We start from the raw sequence: 15,346 nt of genomic DNA, 5'->3' as shown, positions 1-15,346 counted from the left end.
CCCTCATTAGATTGGAACTATGCCTACCTCACACTCTCAGCTTCCTCAGACTCTGTAGATACCATGAGAGTCGGCATGTCAAATAACCAAATGGTTTCTGTCTCCGTTAGGAAAATATCCACACGCTTTTCAAGATCTTCTTTGGTCAGTTGTTCTTGCACTTCCTCCCGTCTGATCTGGACATCTATTAAATTAGTATACCATATGATGTTAATAAAACCGTAATATGTGTGTAACCATTACGAATTTACAGGTGGTGCATTACAACAGTTTTTAGGGGGGGAAATGTTTTTATAAGGTACACAATTATTCTGTTAAAATGCAAGGATTCTTAAACTATGACTACATGTACAGAGGGCACATGCTAAGGGTCCAGCTTTAGCACAGCAGGTTAATCACCAGCTGCAGTAAATCTTGCCAACCGAAAGGTTGACAGTTCAAAGCCAAGTCAGGGTGAGTTCCTGACCTTCAGCCCAACTCCCTTCCCACCTAGCAGATTGCAAACAGCAATGTGGGCAAATGAATAGGAACCACATTAAGTGGGGGAGGTATTTTAGGCACAGTGGTCAGAGGAAAAGTTTACGAACCAAGAATGCTCTTTGGCAAGGAGATGGAGCGTTAGCACCCCCTTTGGCCCCAGCCGAGCACAGCCTCCAAAGATGCTGAATGATGAGAAAAAGCCTATATATATACACCTCTATCTGTTGTCTGTCCTGTTATTGTATAATTGGTATTGAATGTTTGCTGTATATGTGTTCTGTGATCCACCCCGAGTCCCCTTCAGGGCGAGAAGGGTGGAATATAAGTACTATAAATAAATAAATATATAAATGCTAGTTCATATTATTCCTCCTTGATAATGTTTACTAAAAATAGAGATAGCCACAGATCTGTGTGATATATAGTTTGAGAACTGGACTAGTGAGCCAGAGTTTGAATCCATGGAAGTAAATTTGGAAATATCACACTCTCTCAGCCTCAGAGGAGGCAATAGGAAACCCCTTCTGAATAAGTCTGGCTAAGAAAATGATAGAATAGAGTTGGAGTCAACTTAAAATTACACAACAGCTCTACCATGGATATCAGAATTTTTTTCTGATCTTTTCATATCTCAAATTCCAAAACATCAAGAACACTCTTTAATACAGTGCCCTTTTTCAGTGGGTCGAGCAACATTTGCTATTCTTCCTCAGGTAGCAACATGGCAAGCTCAGGATAAAGGTTTACATGAAGTGACATCACTATATTACGCATTTTCTCACCAAGCAGCCTAGAAGTAGTAGGAGGAAAACACTATGCATAAAGCCATCACACATGGCATTTCTTTTACCATATATTATTGGGGAAACCTAGAGGAGATGCAAGAGAGTCACAGCTGTATAATTCCCCAGAAATGTGTCTTATATTTAAAGAAATAAAAATGATCAGAAAAGTTTCATTATTACTAATATCAATACTAATGTTTTGTACAAATTTACCTGAAAAACTTGCAATTGTCTCTCGTCTAGATCCAGGTTCTATAATTTCTTCTGCCAATGATTCGGTAGAAGTGCTGGACTTTGTAATACTGCTACTACCGTAAGTCCTAAAATGGGTGAGTGGCAGGGGGAAAGTGAACATGTATTGAAGCACAACAACACAGAATATCAAGGAAGAAATACCAAATGCCAGGGATGTGCTAGGAAACTTAGTCTGTTATATAGACTGAATGAGACGCCAAAAAGAGCCTGTATTTTTAAGTGTGGCCCTTTATAAAGACAGAAATGTAATTTATAAACATGGACAATATGTTAACTTTACAGAGAAAAACAGCAAACTGAAATCAATACCTTCATTAGGTATTTAGGTAACACATGAACTTGTTAAGAGCTACTTCCTGAGGGTCAACCAACCATGCATAGCATGACTTTCAACTGTCCCTTATTGCTATCTTGAAATCTGGCAACACTAATTTGAACTAACTCAGGGACTCCTAGGAGTGGACCATCTCAGAATTCACATGGAAAACCATATCTTTTAATGCTTTCCTAGATTAAAATCCCCTTGAAAGTAAATTGGTTATTTAGAGAAATGTGATTCTTGACATTTTGAGCTAGCATAGTTCTTAGGATTCTATCTCTTGATCCTTCTGAATATCTAATATCATTCTTTGAATCAGCTTCCCATGTCAGTAAGAGATATAACATTAAATAAGTCTTATTAGAAGTACCACACTTCCTGGAAGAGACAAGAATTTCCCCAAGTCTCTCCACTGCAAATACTGCTGATTTATGGAAATCTGTTTCAGGTATTCCAATAGTATTCAGAACCCAGACCACAAAAATTATTTTCAGCAGCTGTCACACCATAGCAAGTAATTATGAATAAATCTCAAGTTGTGCCCCCGAAATAGATTGCTAAAATATGGTGCACTGAAAGTAAAGGTTACAAACTAATTTGGTAGTCTAGTTTTCCTAGGAAAAAACTCTGAGAGACAAAATACATATTAATTGCATGTAAGCAATTAACATGCACGCAATCAAAATTTAAAATACCCATGATGTAGGCAGATGGAAACTATTAGACTCATAGGGCTTCTGTGTAATCTGTGCATGGCCATGGAGCCCATAGAGTATGGCTAGACTGTTTAATGGGATGCCATGCCATACCTGGAGAATGGGCCTGCTAGGCTAATGCTGGCCATAGATGTTTGGTGTGCAGAAAAAGAAGATAAGAATTCAGTTTGAGTCACTCCAGCAAAATCATGTGCTGATAAGATTTTGCTTTGTCTCTGTATAGCAGCTGTTGGTTCTGGCTGGAATAGTGGCCGTGGTGTCACATCTCTCCCTAGATCATCAAAAACCTGTAGATACAACAAAAATGAGAAACTAATGGCAAACGAGACCTTTCCTGTTCTTTTCAGTTTCACAAAACTAAGAGATATACAGCTACATAATGGATTGATTTTTTTAAAAAGCAATCTTCAGTCTTGGCTCTGAAGAATGTCCCAGTGCACTCTTTGTCCAGTGCTCAAAGCACTGAATCACACTGATTTTTATTACAGACTGCTCTGTGTGTGTGTGTGTGTGTGTGTCTATTTAAATAAAAATGTATTGTTAGTTTGTAGGATTAACATAACTCAAAAACCACTGGATTAATTGACACCAAATTTGAACACAATACACGTATTAGGCCAACGAGTGACCATCAGTCATAGAAATACTGAAAAACACAGAGGAAGGGACTTAAAAGGCAAAAAAAAACACATTACAACACATGCACAAAACCACATATATACAGATATACACAAATATACACATACACATATACACACACAAAAGACATATACACAGACTGGACCACAGCAACGCATGGCAGGGGATGACTAGTATATATAAAGGGGAGCCAGTGTAGTATGATGGTTCGAGTCTTGGTTGAGAACACTGTGGGTCCCCTTAGCTCAATATTGGGGTTCCAATAACAGTGAAAGTTTTCTGAATTTCATTTAGTAGTTGTTTTACACCTTTGAACAATTTTGCTGTGCAGTGTGTACTATGGACTATGCACAAGATGCTTCAGCTATAATCCATAAAAAGGAAAATCAGCCAGTTTAGCAAATGCTGGTTTGTTATCAGTAAATGTTTTATCTTTATACCAATTTTATATACCTTTATAATCAGGGTTGCATAAACATTCTCAAGTTGCAAGTGGTCACAAGTGAAAACGTTTGAGATGTCATAGACTAGGACACTGGAAGACCATGGTTCATATCTCCATGTAGCCATTGTGTGGACTTGGACAAATTACAGTCTCTTAGCTCCCGGGGATGGCAGAGGCAAACCCTCTTTAAACAAATCTAGCCAAGAAAACCTTTGAAAGTTTGCTTAGAGTTGCCATAAATCTGAAAGTACTTGAAGGCACATAACAACTACCATATATGTATCAAAATATTTTTGTAAACTGTTGGTGAGATATTTAAATCTTTTTTTAAAGTGGCCACATTTGGTCTTAAAATGCAGACTAATTATAACAGGGTTGTTGTCTTGCAATTGTAGAATGTGATTCCCTTTTTAAAAAATTATTTGCTTCAGTAACTTTCCCACAGTCTTACTGAGAGAATCAAGTCTGGCTGCACCTTACCCAAATCAACCTCAGTATTGTATTCCAGAAAAGAACGGAAAGGAAAACATAATTCAGGCTTTCTGTTAAATTTTCTATAAATATTTTATGGACCTTTGTTCCTTTATTTTGGTTTTATTCTGGTGTGTATCACCATATCACTTTGCTCAGGATTTGTTGATTCTTTTTTATTTATTTGGTGTTGTTGTTGTTGCGCATATATGTATGTGTCTTACACTGTTTTCAAGCTTTAACTGTTTTCCATTATAATTATATATGTTTGATATTTTTATATGGAGTTTTGGTTACAAGTTCTTGCTTTTTGCTCATAGATTCTAGCTTATTGGTTTTCTATTTCTTTTGAGAGATTACTTCCTTTTGTGTCATATTAAAAAGTAGCTGCTGTTGCTGTTGTTATTGTGTTTCTTCAAGTCATTTCTTACTTATGTTAACCCTTAGTTAACATATCACAAGAGTTGGGGGGCTGAGAGGATGTGACTTGCTGAGGGTCACCACATGGGTTTTTCTTGCAAGAGCGGGGAGCTGAACCCAGAGTTAAGGTCCAACAGTCAAACTACGATGCCAAATTCTGGCTTTGGTCAGAGTCTCAGACCAGTTGGGACAAAGGCAGGGGAATGGCTTAATCTGTCCAAGAGAAGGCAACTCTCTGCCCAGCAAGGCCACCCAACCTAATCTGGTACAGTGCAAATCCAGCTCTCCTACAGGAAAGCCAGAACATATGCATAAGGGGGATTGCTTCTGAAACAGCTTCAAGCTTCAGATAACTTAATCTAGTCTGGTCAAGTATTATCAAGCTTTTAATAAGAATACATCTGAGGTGATAGTGTCATTGCATTTGTTTCCCCATGTGAGTATATTAATTGCTATAGTATAACCCCATTACCACGACAACATGTTTGGTGCCGGCCAAAGCACCCTTGTCCCCAGTCTTTCCCTCTGTCATGAGGATGCTCCGACGCGCCATCGATCCAACTCTGCTGGTCTGCATACTGCTGTAGATGCTCATTCGTCTAGCAGAAGCTGAAGATGTCATTACTTTCTTATTCACAGTAGAATCTTTATGCGGCCTAGTTTAAGGAGAAAAAAATGTGTGTTGGTGCAGCAGATGAGGTGGCTCAGCAAATAGGAAAATTTAAATTTGTCAGTATCCATTAGCAGATTCTATCATACCTTGTCACCATTTCTAAGGCTCATCTACACTGCCATTATAATGGCAGTGTAGACTCATATAATCAAGTTCAAAGCAGTTCAGTCTGCAATATATGAGTCCACACTGGCCATATATATGTTAGTGTAGATGGGGTCTAAAGCACCTTAGAAGGGGAGGCAATACCATACCCTTTGTTATTCACAAAATGTTATGCATCTTACAAACAATACTGTGTTTCATTTGTATTCTTATTGTTTCTCGCTGCATCTGATATCTTTTCTCTCTTTCTCTCTCAAAAACAGAAAAAGAAAAGATACATTAAGGAGAGAGAAGCAGAAAACGTGCATCATGGTTTCTGATGGAATTGAGAACCATCTTCCTGGAATATCATTTATGATTTTACCCAAGATGCTGGTTAGAGCCAGGGAATAGATCAGTGGTTCCCATCCTGTGGTCCGTGGACCACGAGTGATCCCCAAGGATGAAAATATGGTCTGCAACCTCACCATTACTACACCGTTGCCTTGAAACCACATGGCAACTAGAGTGACTGGTCTCTCAAAACCCTCTTAGAGTTTAGAGGTAACGGGGATGTCAGGAGGGGAGAGGCTGACTGCCCACAAAAGATTACTACTACCACAGCAGCTCCTGATTATTAAATATGGTTTTCTGTGGGCGAGCAGATGGTGACTACTGGATGACATAGTTATCAGAAACTAGAGCTGATGTGGTCTATCCAATGCAAGTTTCTGAATCAGGTCCCCAAATCCAAAGCAAATCCAAAGTTGACCAGAAGCTGATTCGTAACCCTTTTGGTACTAATGTTGGAGAGTGGTCCCTGGCCAAGTGGTTCCTAGTCAAAAAGGTTGGGAACCACTAGAGTAGATGGTAAGGTATAGGCAATCTTCTCAGTAAGAGGTAAATAAGAGGATTTGGAGTATGGAGAGGATTATCAGAAAAAAAAGAAGTGGCCAAGACTTTTGTTGTTGCTGCTTTGTAAACGGAGTCCTTGCTTTATAGCCTCTGTTGACAAGTGGAAAAAAGATCACTAGCTTCACAAAAACATATAAATGGGCTCTTCTCTTCAACTATGGTGAACTATTTCAGGACAAAGTGAATTCAAATGGAAAACATTGGTAATAATAAATACCTTTGTATCCCATATCTAAAACACTAGAGACCAGACAAGTTTTGAAATAAAAATATATTTGGAATACCTCTATTTGCACATAAATACATAATAAGATATCTTGCAGATGGAGTCCAAATCTAAGTATGAAATTCATTTATGTTTCATACATACCTAATACAGATAGGTAATTTTATGAAACATTTTTAATAATTGTGTGAATGAAATGTCTTTTGTGTACACTGAACTATCAGAAAGCAAAGGTGTTACTGACTCAGCCATCTATGAGGACAATTTTGGATTTTAGAGTGTTTCATATTTCAGGATTCGAGATAACACTAAATATTTAGTTTGAAGTACAAAGCTAAATACTTAAAATAAAAATAGACATGATGGCTGACATTACTGCTTGTACAACTGAATAATATTACAGCTTCCAATAAAGTCATCACCAAAGGCAAGGTGACAAGCTGTGATTTTAAAGATATTGTTAAACTACAATTCCCATCAATTCCTAATCAGCACAGTTAATAGTGAGGGGAGCTATAATCCAACAAGATCTGGAGAATGTTTCCTCCTAACATAGAATATTATTTCTCAGTCCTATTTTTCCATCCATGTATGCTGCTTTTGAACAGTTAGATCAAGCCCCTATCCCAAAACAAAAAGTGACATTAGGACAGGGTGACAAAAGGAATGATCAAATATTAATTCGGGCCTACGTTGTTCATCCTCTCCATACATAGTGGTGTATGTGCAAAAGGAAACTTAGCTTCACTTCTTTCTCCTCCATCCCATGCCTCAGCCTTTCTGGTAAAATATCACATGTTTTCCCTTAATAATATCTCAAAATTCATGAAACAAAGAAAGGCTGAGATGTTACCTCAATGCAACATGAGGAAGCCTGCTCCCCCCCCCCCCCCCACACACACACACTTTCCTGTCACATCCAGCGTCATCATGACTGCAACACAATGGCACTTACACATGCATGACGATGCTGCTCCTCTTGATCCTGATGTTCTTGGCCGAAGCGGTCATCATGCCTTCTGTCATGGTTGACTAGTTGGTGAGGTCCTGATAAATGTGGTATCTGCAGGCAGGATGTCGGAAAGAAGACCCTGATCCTATGGAACTGTGAATACAACACTGTTGCCTTTCAAATATGGCAAAACACTAGAGACCAATAAGTGTTTGATTTCTAGGGACTGGTAGCGGTGCCTGAGCAATAGTATATTGATTTAAAATCTGAGTTTCCAAACAGCTGTGCACTACAAAGCCAACTGCACTCAGCAGCTTCTACTTAAGCAAAGCACTGTTTACATGGTAACCATGGCAGCCAGTTTTTCAGCATGCAGCCATGTGATTGGTTGGCAGTGGCACACACAACACACTATCAAAAAACAGAATGAGCTTTTTTTTCTTCCGTCTGCTCCTGCCAAAGAAACAGTAGTTGCACTTCCTTACCACTTGCTGCGACAGTTGCTGCATGCTGTCACTTTCCTTTTTTCATTTTGTGCTGTTTGAGTGACTTTATGGCTGTGATCCATTATAGATGGGAAAGTCTGGCACCACCCCTCCCTATAAGTTCAGTTAATACTTGTTAAAAGTCAAGAAAAAATCCTCTACAGTCCAAGCAATGTGTGAATTTGATCTTGTGTCTCTTCTTGCCCTGTCATGCAATACCATACCATTGCCTCTACTCATTTTTCATCCTTGGGATTATATCAGAGTCTCAGTGTATATGTACCTGCATTAAAAACTCACCACACGGTTCAATGGCAAGGCATTTGCTTTGTGTGCTGGGAGTGCCATGAGCAATTCCAACCATCCAATTAAAGGGATTGGGAAGAAGATGGTGATGGGACAGAATCATTCTCTGCCTAAAACCCTGAAGAACTGCTGCTGGAATTGACAATACTGAGGAATAGGGACAAATAATGTGTCCTGGTATACAGCATCTTCCTAAATGGGTAAATCACCTGTCTTTCAGAAACATATCATACAAATTTAAAATCATACTCTGCTAGAAAAATTAACTTCCCAGCTCAAAAAAGCATGAAGTTATACAGTGGAAGACATGTCTGTGGCAAGTTGATGGTCTTTTATTTCATTTGCTTGTAAACATCATTTCCACATTACAGGTACTCCCCGGGTTGCAAACAAGATAGATTCTATAGACTTGTTCTTAAGTTGAATTTGTATGTAAATTTGAATGTACACTTTTTAAAATGTAACTCCAGCTGATAGCACAGGGAAGGCTAATGCTCCTGTAACGTCTATTATGCTGTCTGTGCTCCTCTTCATAAGATTTCACTTTTCCTGTGACAACTGGATTTTGAAAAATTTGCCTTGTTTTGGAAACAAGGATTGGTTATAAAGTTTCAGCTGGGAGACATTTCCTCATGACAACTCCTACAAGACTGAATTTCCCTTCAGGGGGGTAGATTTCTTTTCACTTCCTATTGTCTCATGCCCATTTGTAACTAGGAGTCATATGTAAGTTGGATGTTTGTAACTTGGGGACTGCCTGTACTTAACATTTCCACCATTCACATGCCAAAATATTTTTATACGCATGAGATTTCTAATAATTTCCCAGAAGTTCAAATTCTAAAAGCCTTGCTGTCCTCCTTATCAACATGCTTCATTATTTTTTATACTTCCTATGTAGAAGTACTTTGTTACTGTCCTTATTTGGCAGGCTTAATTCCCTGTTTCTCTGTTTACCAGCATTACAATTTAAAATGTTTTTCATACAGACAAACAAACAAACATGTAGCAAGGTTTGTTTTCCTGCAGTCTAGAAAATCACAAACTTCCTTCACAGGCACTTTTCTTTATGCAATGTGGGTGTTGTGTTGGTATTCTCTTCTATTGAGGATTGATTGAATCAGTAGCCCCATAGTCTATCTTTGTTTAAATGCAGGCATTTTTACCTGCTGCACAGAACTCAATTTCATTTAAGCATGTTTCTTAATAACTAGCAATCCTTTCAAGATGTGTTCCATTTTTCACCATGCACCCCAAGTGCATTTAATTTGCTCAGAAGTAATTTCTGTTGAATTCAGAAGAATTCATTCCCAGGTTTTAGTGTATCTTTTTCAACTGCTTCACACTGGGTATATCTTCACTGCCAACAGAACCTCTAAAGATGCCAGCCACAGATGCTGGTGAAACGGTAGGAGAGAATGCAGCCGGAACATCGCCATTTAGCCTGAAAAACTCACAGCAACCCAGTGATTCTGGCCATGAAAGCCTTCAACAACACATAATTAATGCAGTTTGACATCACTTTGGGCTCATCTACACTTACCAAGGACAAGTACAGAGCAGAAATCTTCCTGTCTATACCTGGAGGTTGTAGATGTGTTTAGATGCTCTATGCATGACCCACAGTAGTGGTGGGCAGAACTTTAGTCTGGGAGGAATGAACCCAATATGATCTGGCAGGACTGTCAGCCTTACCTTTCCTATTGCTTTTACTGCTGCCAGAAAGCAAAGTCACCTGCATAACCAGGAAGAGGGCAGCAATCTCCTCCTCCTTATGCCTGATTATAAAGGCACCTTTTCCTGATGTCAGCAAAGGTGCCCAAAACATCCAGGAGCTCTCTGGAGCAATCCAGCCATCCCCAGTGATAATGGGGGCAACACAAGCAGGGAAAGGGAAGTGAAGACACTAGCCCATATAGACAAGAGGCTGGTTTGCTTTGGAGCCATTCTGCTGTTCATGTTCTGCCCAAAGTTCAGGGCTATTCTTGTTTTAAGCATTTTGAAAAGTGTAAAAGCATTTTAGAAATAAGAATAAGTATTAAAATGCCAGTAGATCCCAATCTATATTCTGCTCACCTCTGCTCCAGTTCATAGAATGTTAACCAGTGGGTTTGAGCTGGAGGTGTCACAGCCACTTTTGTTTACCTTGATGGTGGCCAAGTAACAAAACAAACTGACATCCAACTGATCTGGTGCTTTGAGACAATGTAGAATTGCCCTAGCACTCCCAAGGGCAAAATGTCTTAATTTCAGTGGATGGACAAGCATTCCAGAAATGTCTGGTGTAGCACCATAAAATGATGTATTTTAACTGCAGCCATATCTGTGTGCTGTAAAACATTGTTGGACAATGATTATTTGGGCAATGATAGTAGAATTCGTTTTGAAATAGGATATAAAAGCTTCCCCTTCAGCATGCAGCTTTAGGTGGGGTGTGTGTGTGTGTGTGTGTGTGTAAAGAAAACATAGCTTGTAACATAAAGTACCCTTTCACCTCCTTCTCCTTCTATGTAATGTTGATGCATTTTCCTGTGAATGACATGGGGAACTGCATTTCCATGTTCTATGATATTTCCACCCTTCCTCTCCCTCCCTCTCCCCCTCTCTCCATGTATTATTTTTCCAACTGTTAATAGATATACCTAATGCATATATATTTAAAATGTATTTGTATGGGATAGAATAGAAAAAAGGCCCATGCATTTTAAGGTAGTGGTTGTCAAAATTCAGTTCTTCAAAATGTTGTAATTTTAGTTCTCACAAGAGCTAGTCACTATACCCAGACCCTGATAGCGGAAGTCCAAAGCTAGGTAAACAAGATGTTTTTTTAATCTATGACATGATTTTTCTCCCAAAATGCAACTGAAGGAAGATTTTAGTTTAGTATCAATTCAAAATATAAGCCATTCTATTTAAATGGGTATATCCTGTCCCTGTTTTGAGCTTAAGACTAGTAGAAAATAATGGGTATGATGTTTCACCTTCATTTTAAGGTTTGTAGTTTTAAAATATACCATAAATGTAAACACCAACTTAGAATTAATGTAAGTAGATTACATACCCCCTCCTTTCAGCATAAATTTAATTAATGAGAGTTTCATTGCTTTTTAGTGTAAATATGATATAGTGACTCCTTCGCATAAAATGTCCTACTTTTGGTTTAAAGGCTGAAAACAAACCCCATCTGCCAATAATTAGTGTTCACATTTTAATATTTTATATTAGTATTGAAATGCAGAATTCTTGCATGAGCTTTGAATGAGCCTTTCCTGCTCCTAATACAACCATGTAATTGTATCGTAGTTTACAGTGTATTTCCCACATGCCTGGAAGCAATTTGAAGTCTTAGTTATGTCAACAAGGGATCTATTGCAAGTTGACTTAAGTTCAACATTGTGTTTTATGTTCTGGGATTGATAGAACAGTTTAGTGATACTGTTTCATCTTCTGCCTTCTCTAGAACACAGGATTTAGAGTAGTTTTGATCATGATTAGGGTTGTCAGGACAGGACCAAAAATATCAGGAACTGGGATCTTTAGAGATCACAAGCCTGGATTCCTTTGGAATCATAGAATGAGGGCAGATAAATGGCCCATCTATACATACTTTGACACTGATTTGCAGTGGGGTACTCTGGATCAGCAATACGGGAGTGTACAAAGCCAGCTATTAAACCGGATTGACAGCTGATAGGTGTCAGCACTGACCGGCACTGAGCCACCTAGTGGCTGGATGGAATCTGTCGGCCCAGTGGCACCAAACCCCAAGCCTCATTTAGGCTCAGTAGATAGGACCAAAGATTAGAGGCGGACCATCAAAATGGGCATGGTGATAACTTAGGAAAATGGTCCCAGAATCTGGGTAAACCCAACTAATATAGTAATATGGCAACTCAGAACCAGGAATGAAAAGCATTTTAACAGTGAGCAAAATTCATTCAATAACATCAGCAATGGCCAGTCTTTCCTTTAAGTCAGTGGTTCCCAATCTTTGGATCTCCAGATTTTTAAGACTTCAGCTTCCTCAATTCTTAACAGCTGCTAGGCTGGCTGGGATTTCTGAGAGTTGAAGTCCAAACACTTGGAGGAAAAATTTTGGGAACCACTGCTCTGGGTCTTACCAATAGCACACAGGAAACCAGATCTGACTGGAGGCAGACAAAAGCTGGCACAAATTATCAATATTATTGTTATTTTACTAACATAATAATACAATGTAAATTTTAGTTAGTGCAATAACAATTTTGGAACTTCTTTTATATCTTCAAGCTATTAAAAATCATTAATAGTTTAAACATATTGTCTAATGTTTAACAGGACACACTTGCCATCAGGCAAACGGACACTCTGGTTAATCTGCCACTTATCTTTTGCCAACCCATCTTATCTATAAAAGAGAATAGGACTGGAGCCAAATTCAGTGATGGAATGAAAGCCATGAATAAGTAAGGGGACAAAGAGATGGTAAAAATTAGATTGTGTATGCACAAGTTTGAACAGAACTAATAAAACAGAACTCGGAATTGGCATTGAGCTTCCAAGACGGCTTTTAGTCTTGGGAGATTTCAATGTCCATGCCGAGGCCTCTCTCACAGGTGCAGCTCAGGACTTCATTGCTGCCATGGCAACCATGGGCCTGTCCCAATTAGTATCTGGTCCCACCCATAGTGCCGGGCACACACTGGATTTGGTTTTCTCCCAGGGATGGGGTAAAGGTGACGGAATAGAGGAGCTGATCATCACTCCATTGCCATGGACCGATCACCACTTGATCAGGTTTAGACTTACTGTGCCTCCTAACCTCCACAGGGGTGGTGGACCCATTAGAATGGTCTGCCCCAGGAGACTTTTGGATCCAAATGGCTTCTTGATAGCTCTTGGGGAATTTCCCACCTCCTTGGCTGGCGACTCTGTCGATGCTTTGGTCTCTCACTGGAACAGTGAGATGACTAGGACAATCGATACAATCGCTCCGGAACGCCCCCTCTCGAGTAACCGAGCTAAACCAGCCCCTTGGTTTACTGAGGAGTTGGCAGCGATGAAGTGAAATAAAAGGAGGCTAGAGTGCGTGTGGTGCCAGAGACCTACCAAATCAGCCCAAACATATCTGAATGCCTTTTTAAGGTCCTACGATGAAGCAATAGCGGCGGCACAGAAATAATTTCTTGCTGCCAATATTGCATCTGCAAAGAATCGTCCAGCTGAGCTATTCCGAGTTGTTAGGGGTCTGTTAAATCCGCCGAAAAGCGAGATCCCTGATGACTCGGGGGCTCACTGTGAAGCATTTGCTCGATTCTTTGCAGATAAAGTTGCGCTGATTCAGTCGGGTTTCGATGCCATATTAACAGCGGTCTCTGGGGATGTAACACGAGCATCTGCTTGTCCGGTTTTATTGGATTCATTTCAATTGGTTCAGCTTGAGGATGTGGACAGGATCCTTGGGGAAGTGAGACCTACCACATGCATCCTAGACCCCCGTTCATCCTGGCTGATAAAAGAAGTCAGAAGTCACCACCTTCACCTTCCAAGAGAGATCCAAGTGAACTTATGGTAATTGCTCTTGTAGCAGGGTAAAAAGAATGGTTTTCTGCCATTTCAGCCCTTATATGTGCTTTATATTTGTCTCTTGTGTTAATGGCATTGGCATTTATTATTACTCATGATATTGTTTTATCATGTTATATGTCACTTTTGAACTATAAAATTGAGAAGTAGTCTAGGATTTAAAAGATGGTATAATGATGCCTTAAAATGCAAACCAAAAATCTTAATTCAGGACTCACAAGGAATAAGGACAGATTTGATACTAAATAGAATATATATATATATATATATATATATATATATATATATACGCACTGTGGAATTTGAAAGAGGACAGCTAAAAAACTTTCGGAGAATGGTTAAGTAAACACCACAGTAACTTGCAATGCATTTGTGCTCCAAACAGGAATAAAATCAACCAAAAAAAGGACTTGTTTGTGACATTTTAACCACAGATAATATGATCTGACATAAAATGAGAGGCCTATGAAGAGTTCTTTTCAAACTGAAAACCACATTAAACAGATGCATCTCAATTTTTGGATGACATTAGAAACTAATATGTAACACTCTGTATAAATGGAACACCTGTAGAGGGATCATGTTCAAGTAGTGAGATCAATTTTAAAATGCATCATATTAACCTTTGAATATTTTCTGCAAATTCGTTATCATCACCTAAATTCATATTTTGTGTGAGGGATGGGGAAATAACTATACAATGACATTGGTAAAATCTAATATAAATGAATTTCATTTCTCTTGGAATTACTTCCAATACTGTTGTTTTAAATGAACTAGATATGTTCCTGGATATTAGTTTTTTAAACTATCTTTTAAAAACTATCTTTATTTATTTATTTACCACACTTTTATCCTGCCCTGAGTCGCCTTCGGGCTAAAAAGGGCAGGATAAAAGCGTGGTAAATAAATAAAAGATAAACATGATACCAGTAAGTTTTAAAAATATATAGTTCGGTTCAAATGTATCTTTATTCAGAAGGAAAATTCTTCATATTCAGTAGATGTCCACAGATTCTTGTGAATAATAGTTTAAAGACGAAAGATTTATTGTAGAAAACCTTTCAAAGGACTGGAATTCATGAAATCTTGATTCCCTAGGAAGACCATTTCATTCCTCCTAGAAGCTAGTATCCTGATGTTCTACCAGTTTGTACTGAGACATAGTATCTTTATATTGTCTGAACCCTAAATGAACAAAATAGATACTATCTAAGCCTAGTTTAACAATTCAATTATGGAGCTTTTTAAAAAATTTCTTTTGTTGAAAAATGGCAATTTTCAGGTTAGCAACAGAGTGTCCTAGTGACATTTTCTCCCACTAGTTTTTTTAAATGTTGCCATTTTTGTCAGTATTCATGAATATATATATATATATATAGAGAGAGAGAGAGAGAGAGAGAGAGAGAGAGATCAGAAAGAGGAAATACACTATATTTATGTTTTCCCAATTTTTGACAGAGCAAAGCATATTGTAAGGTACCTTGAGTCCCCCCTCGGGATAGAGAAAGGCGGGATATCAATAAGGCAAATAAAAATAAATAAATAAATGTTGGAGATTCATATATTGTCCCAGCTAAGCAGAGTAAGATGGCTATTCCTTTGGAATT

The 15,346-nt window shown here is 38.6% G+C and overlaps 1 protein-coding gene across 1 annotated transcript in view; it reads right to left on the bottom strand.

Annotated features, from left to right (window-relative positions):
* DNAI4 (dynein axonemal intermediate chain 4) overlaps positions 1–7,686 on the bottom strand; it is a 29,425-nt gene extending 21,739 nt beyond the window's left edge. Inside the window, exons 1-5 of the mRNA XM_060773697.2 lie at positions 7,384–7,686; positions 5,003–5,186; positions 2,649–2,842; positions 1,479–1,585; positions 28–184 (exon numbers count right to left, since the gene is read on the bottom strand). Coding sequence (XP_060629680.2) covers positions 28–184; positions 1,479–1,585; positions 2,649–2,842; positions 5,003–5,186; positions 7,384–7,454 — 713 coding nt within the window. The 5' untranslated portion in view covers positions 7,455–7,686. The remainder of the gene's footprint in view (positions 1–27; positions 185–1,478; positions 1,586–2,648; positions 2,843–5,002; positions 5,187–7,383) is intronic.
* Positions 7,687–15,346: the final 7,660 nt, after the last annotated feature.

This window comes from Anolis sagrei, chromosome 4, assembly GCF_037176765.1.
Source record: "Anolis sagrei isolate rAnoSag1 chromosome 4, rAnoSag1.mat, whole genome shotgun sequence".
Taxonomy (NCBI): Eukaryota; Metazoa; Chordata; class Lepidosauria; order Squamata; family Dactyloidae; genus Anolis; species Anolis sagrei.
The sequence above is the reverse complement of the archived record's forward strand: the minus strand, read 5'-3'. Positions and strand labels throughout refer to the sequence as shown.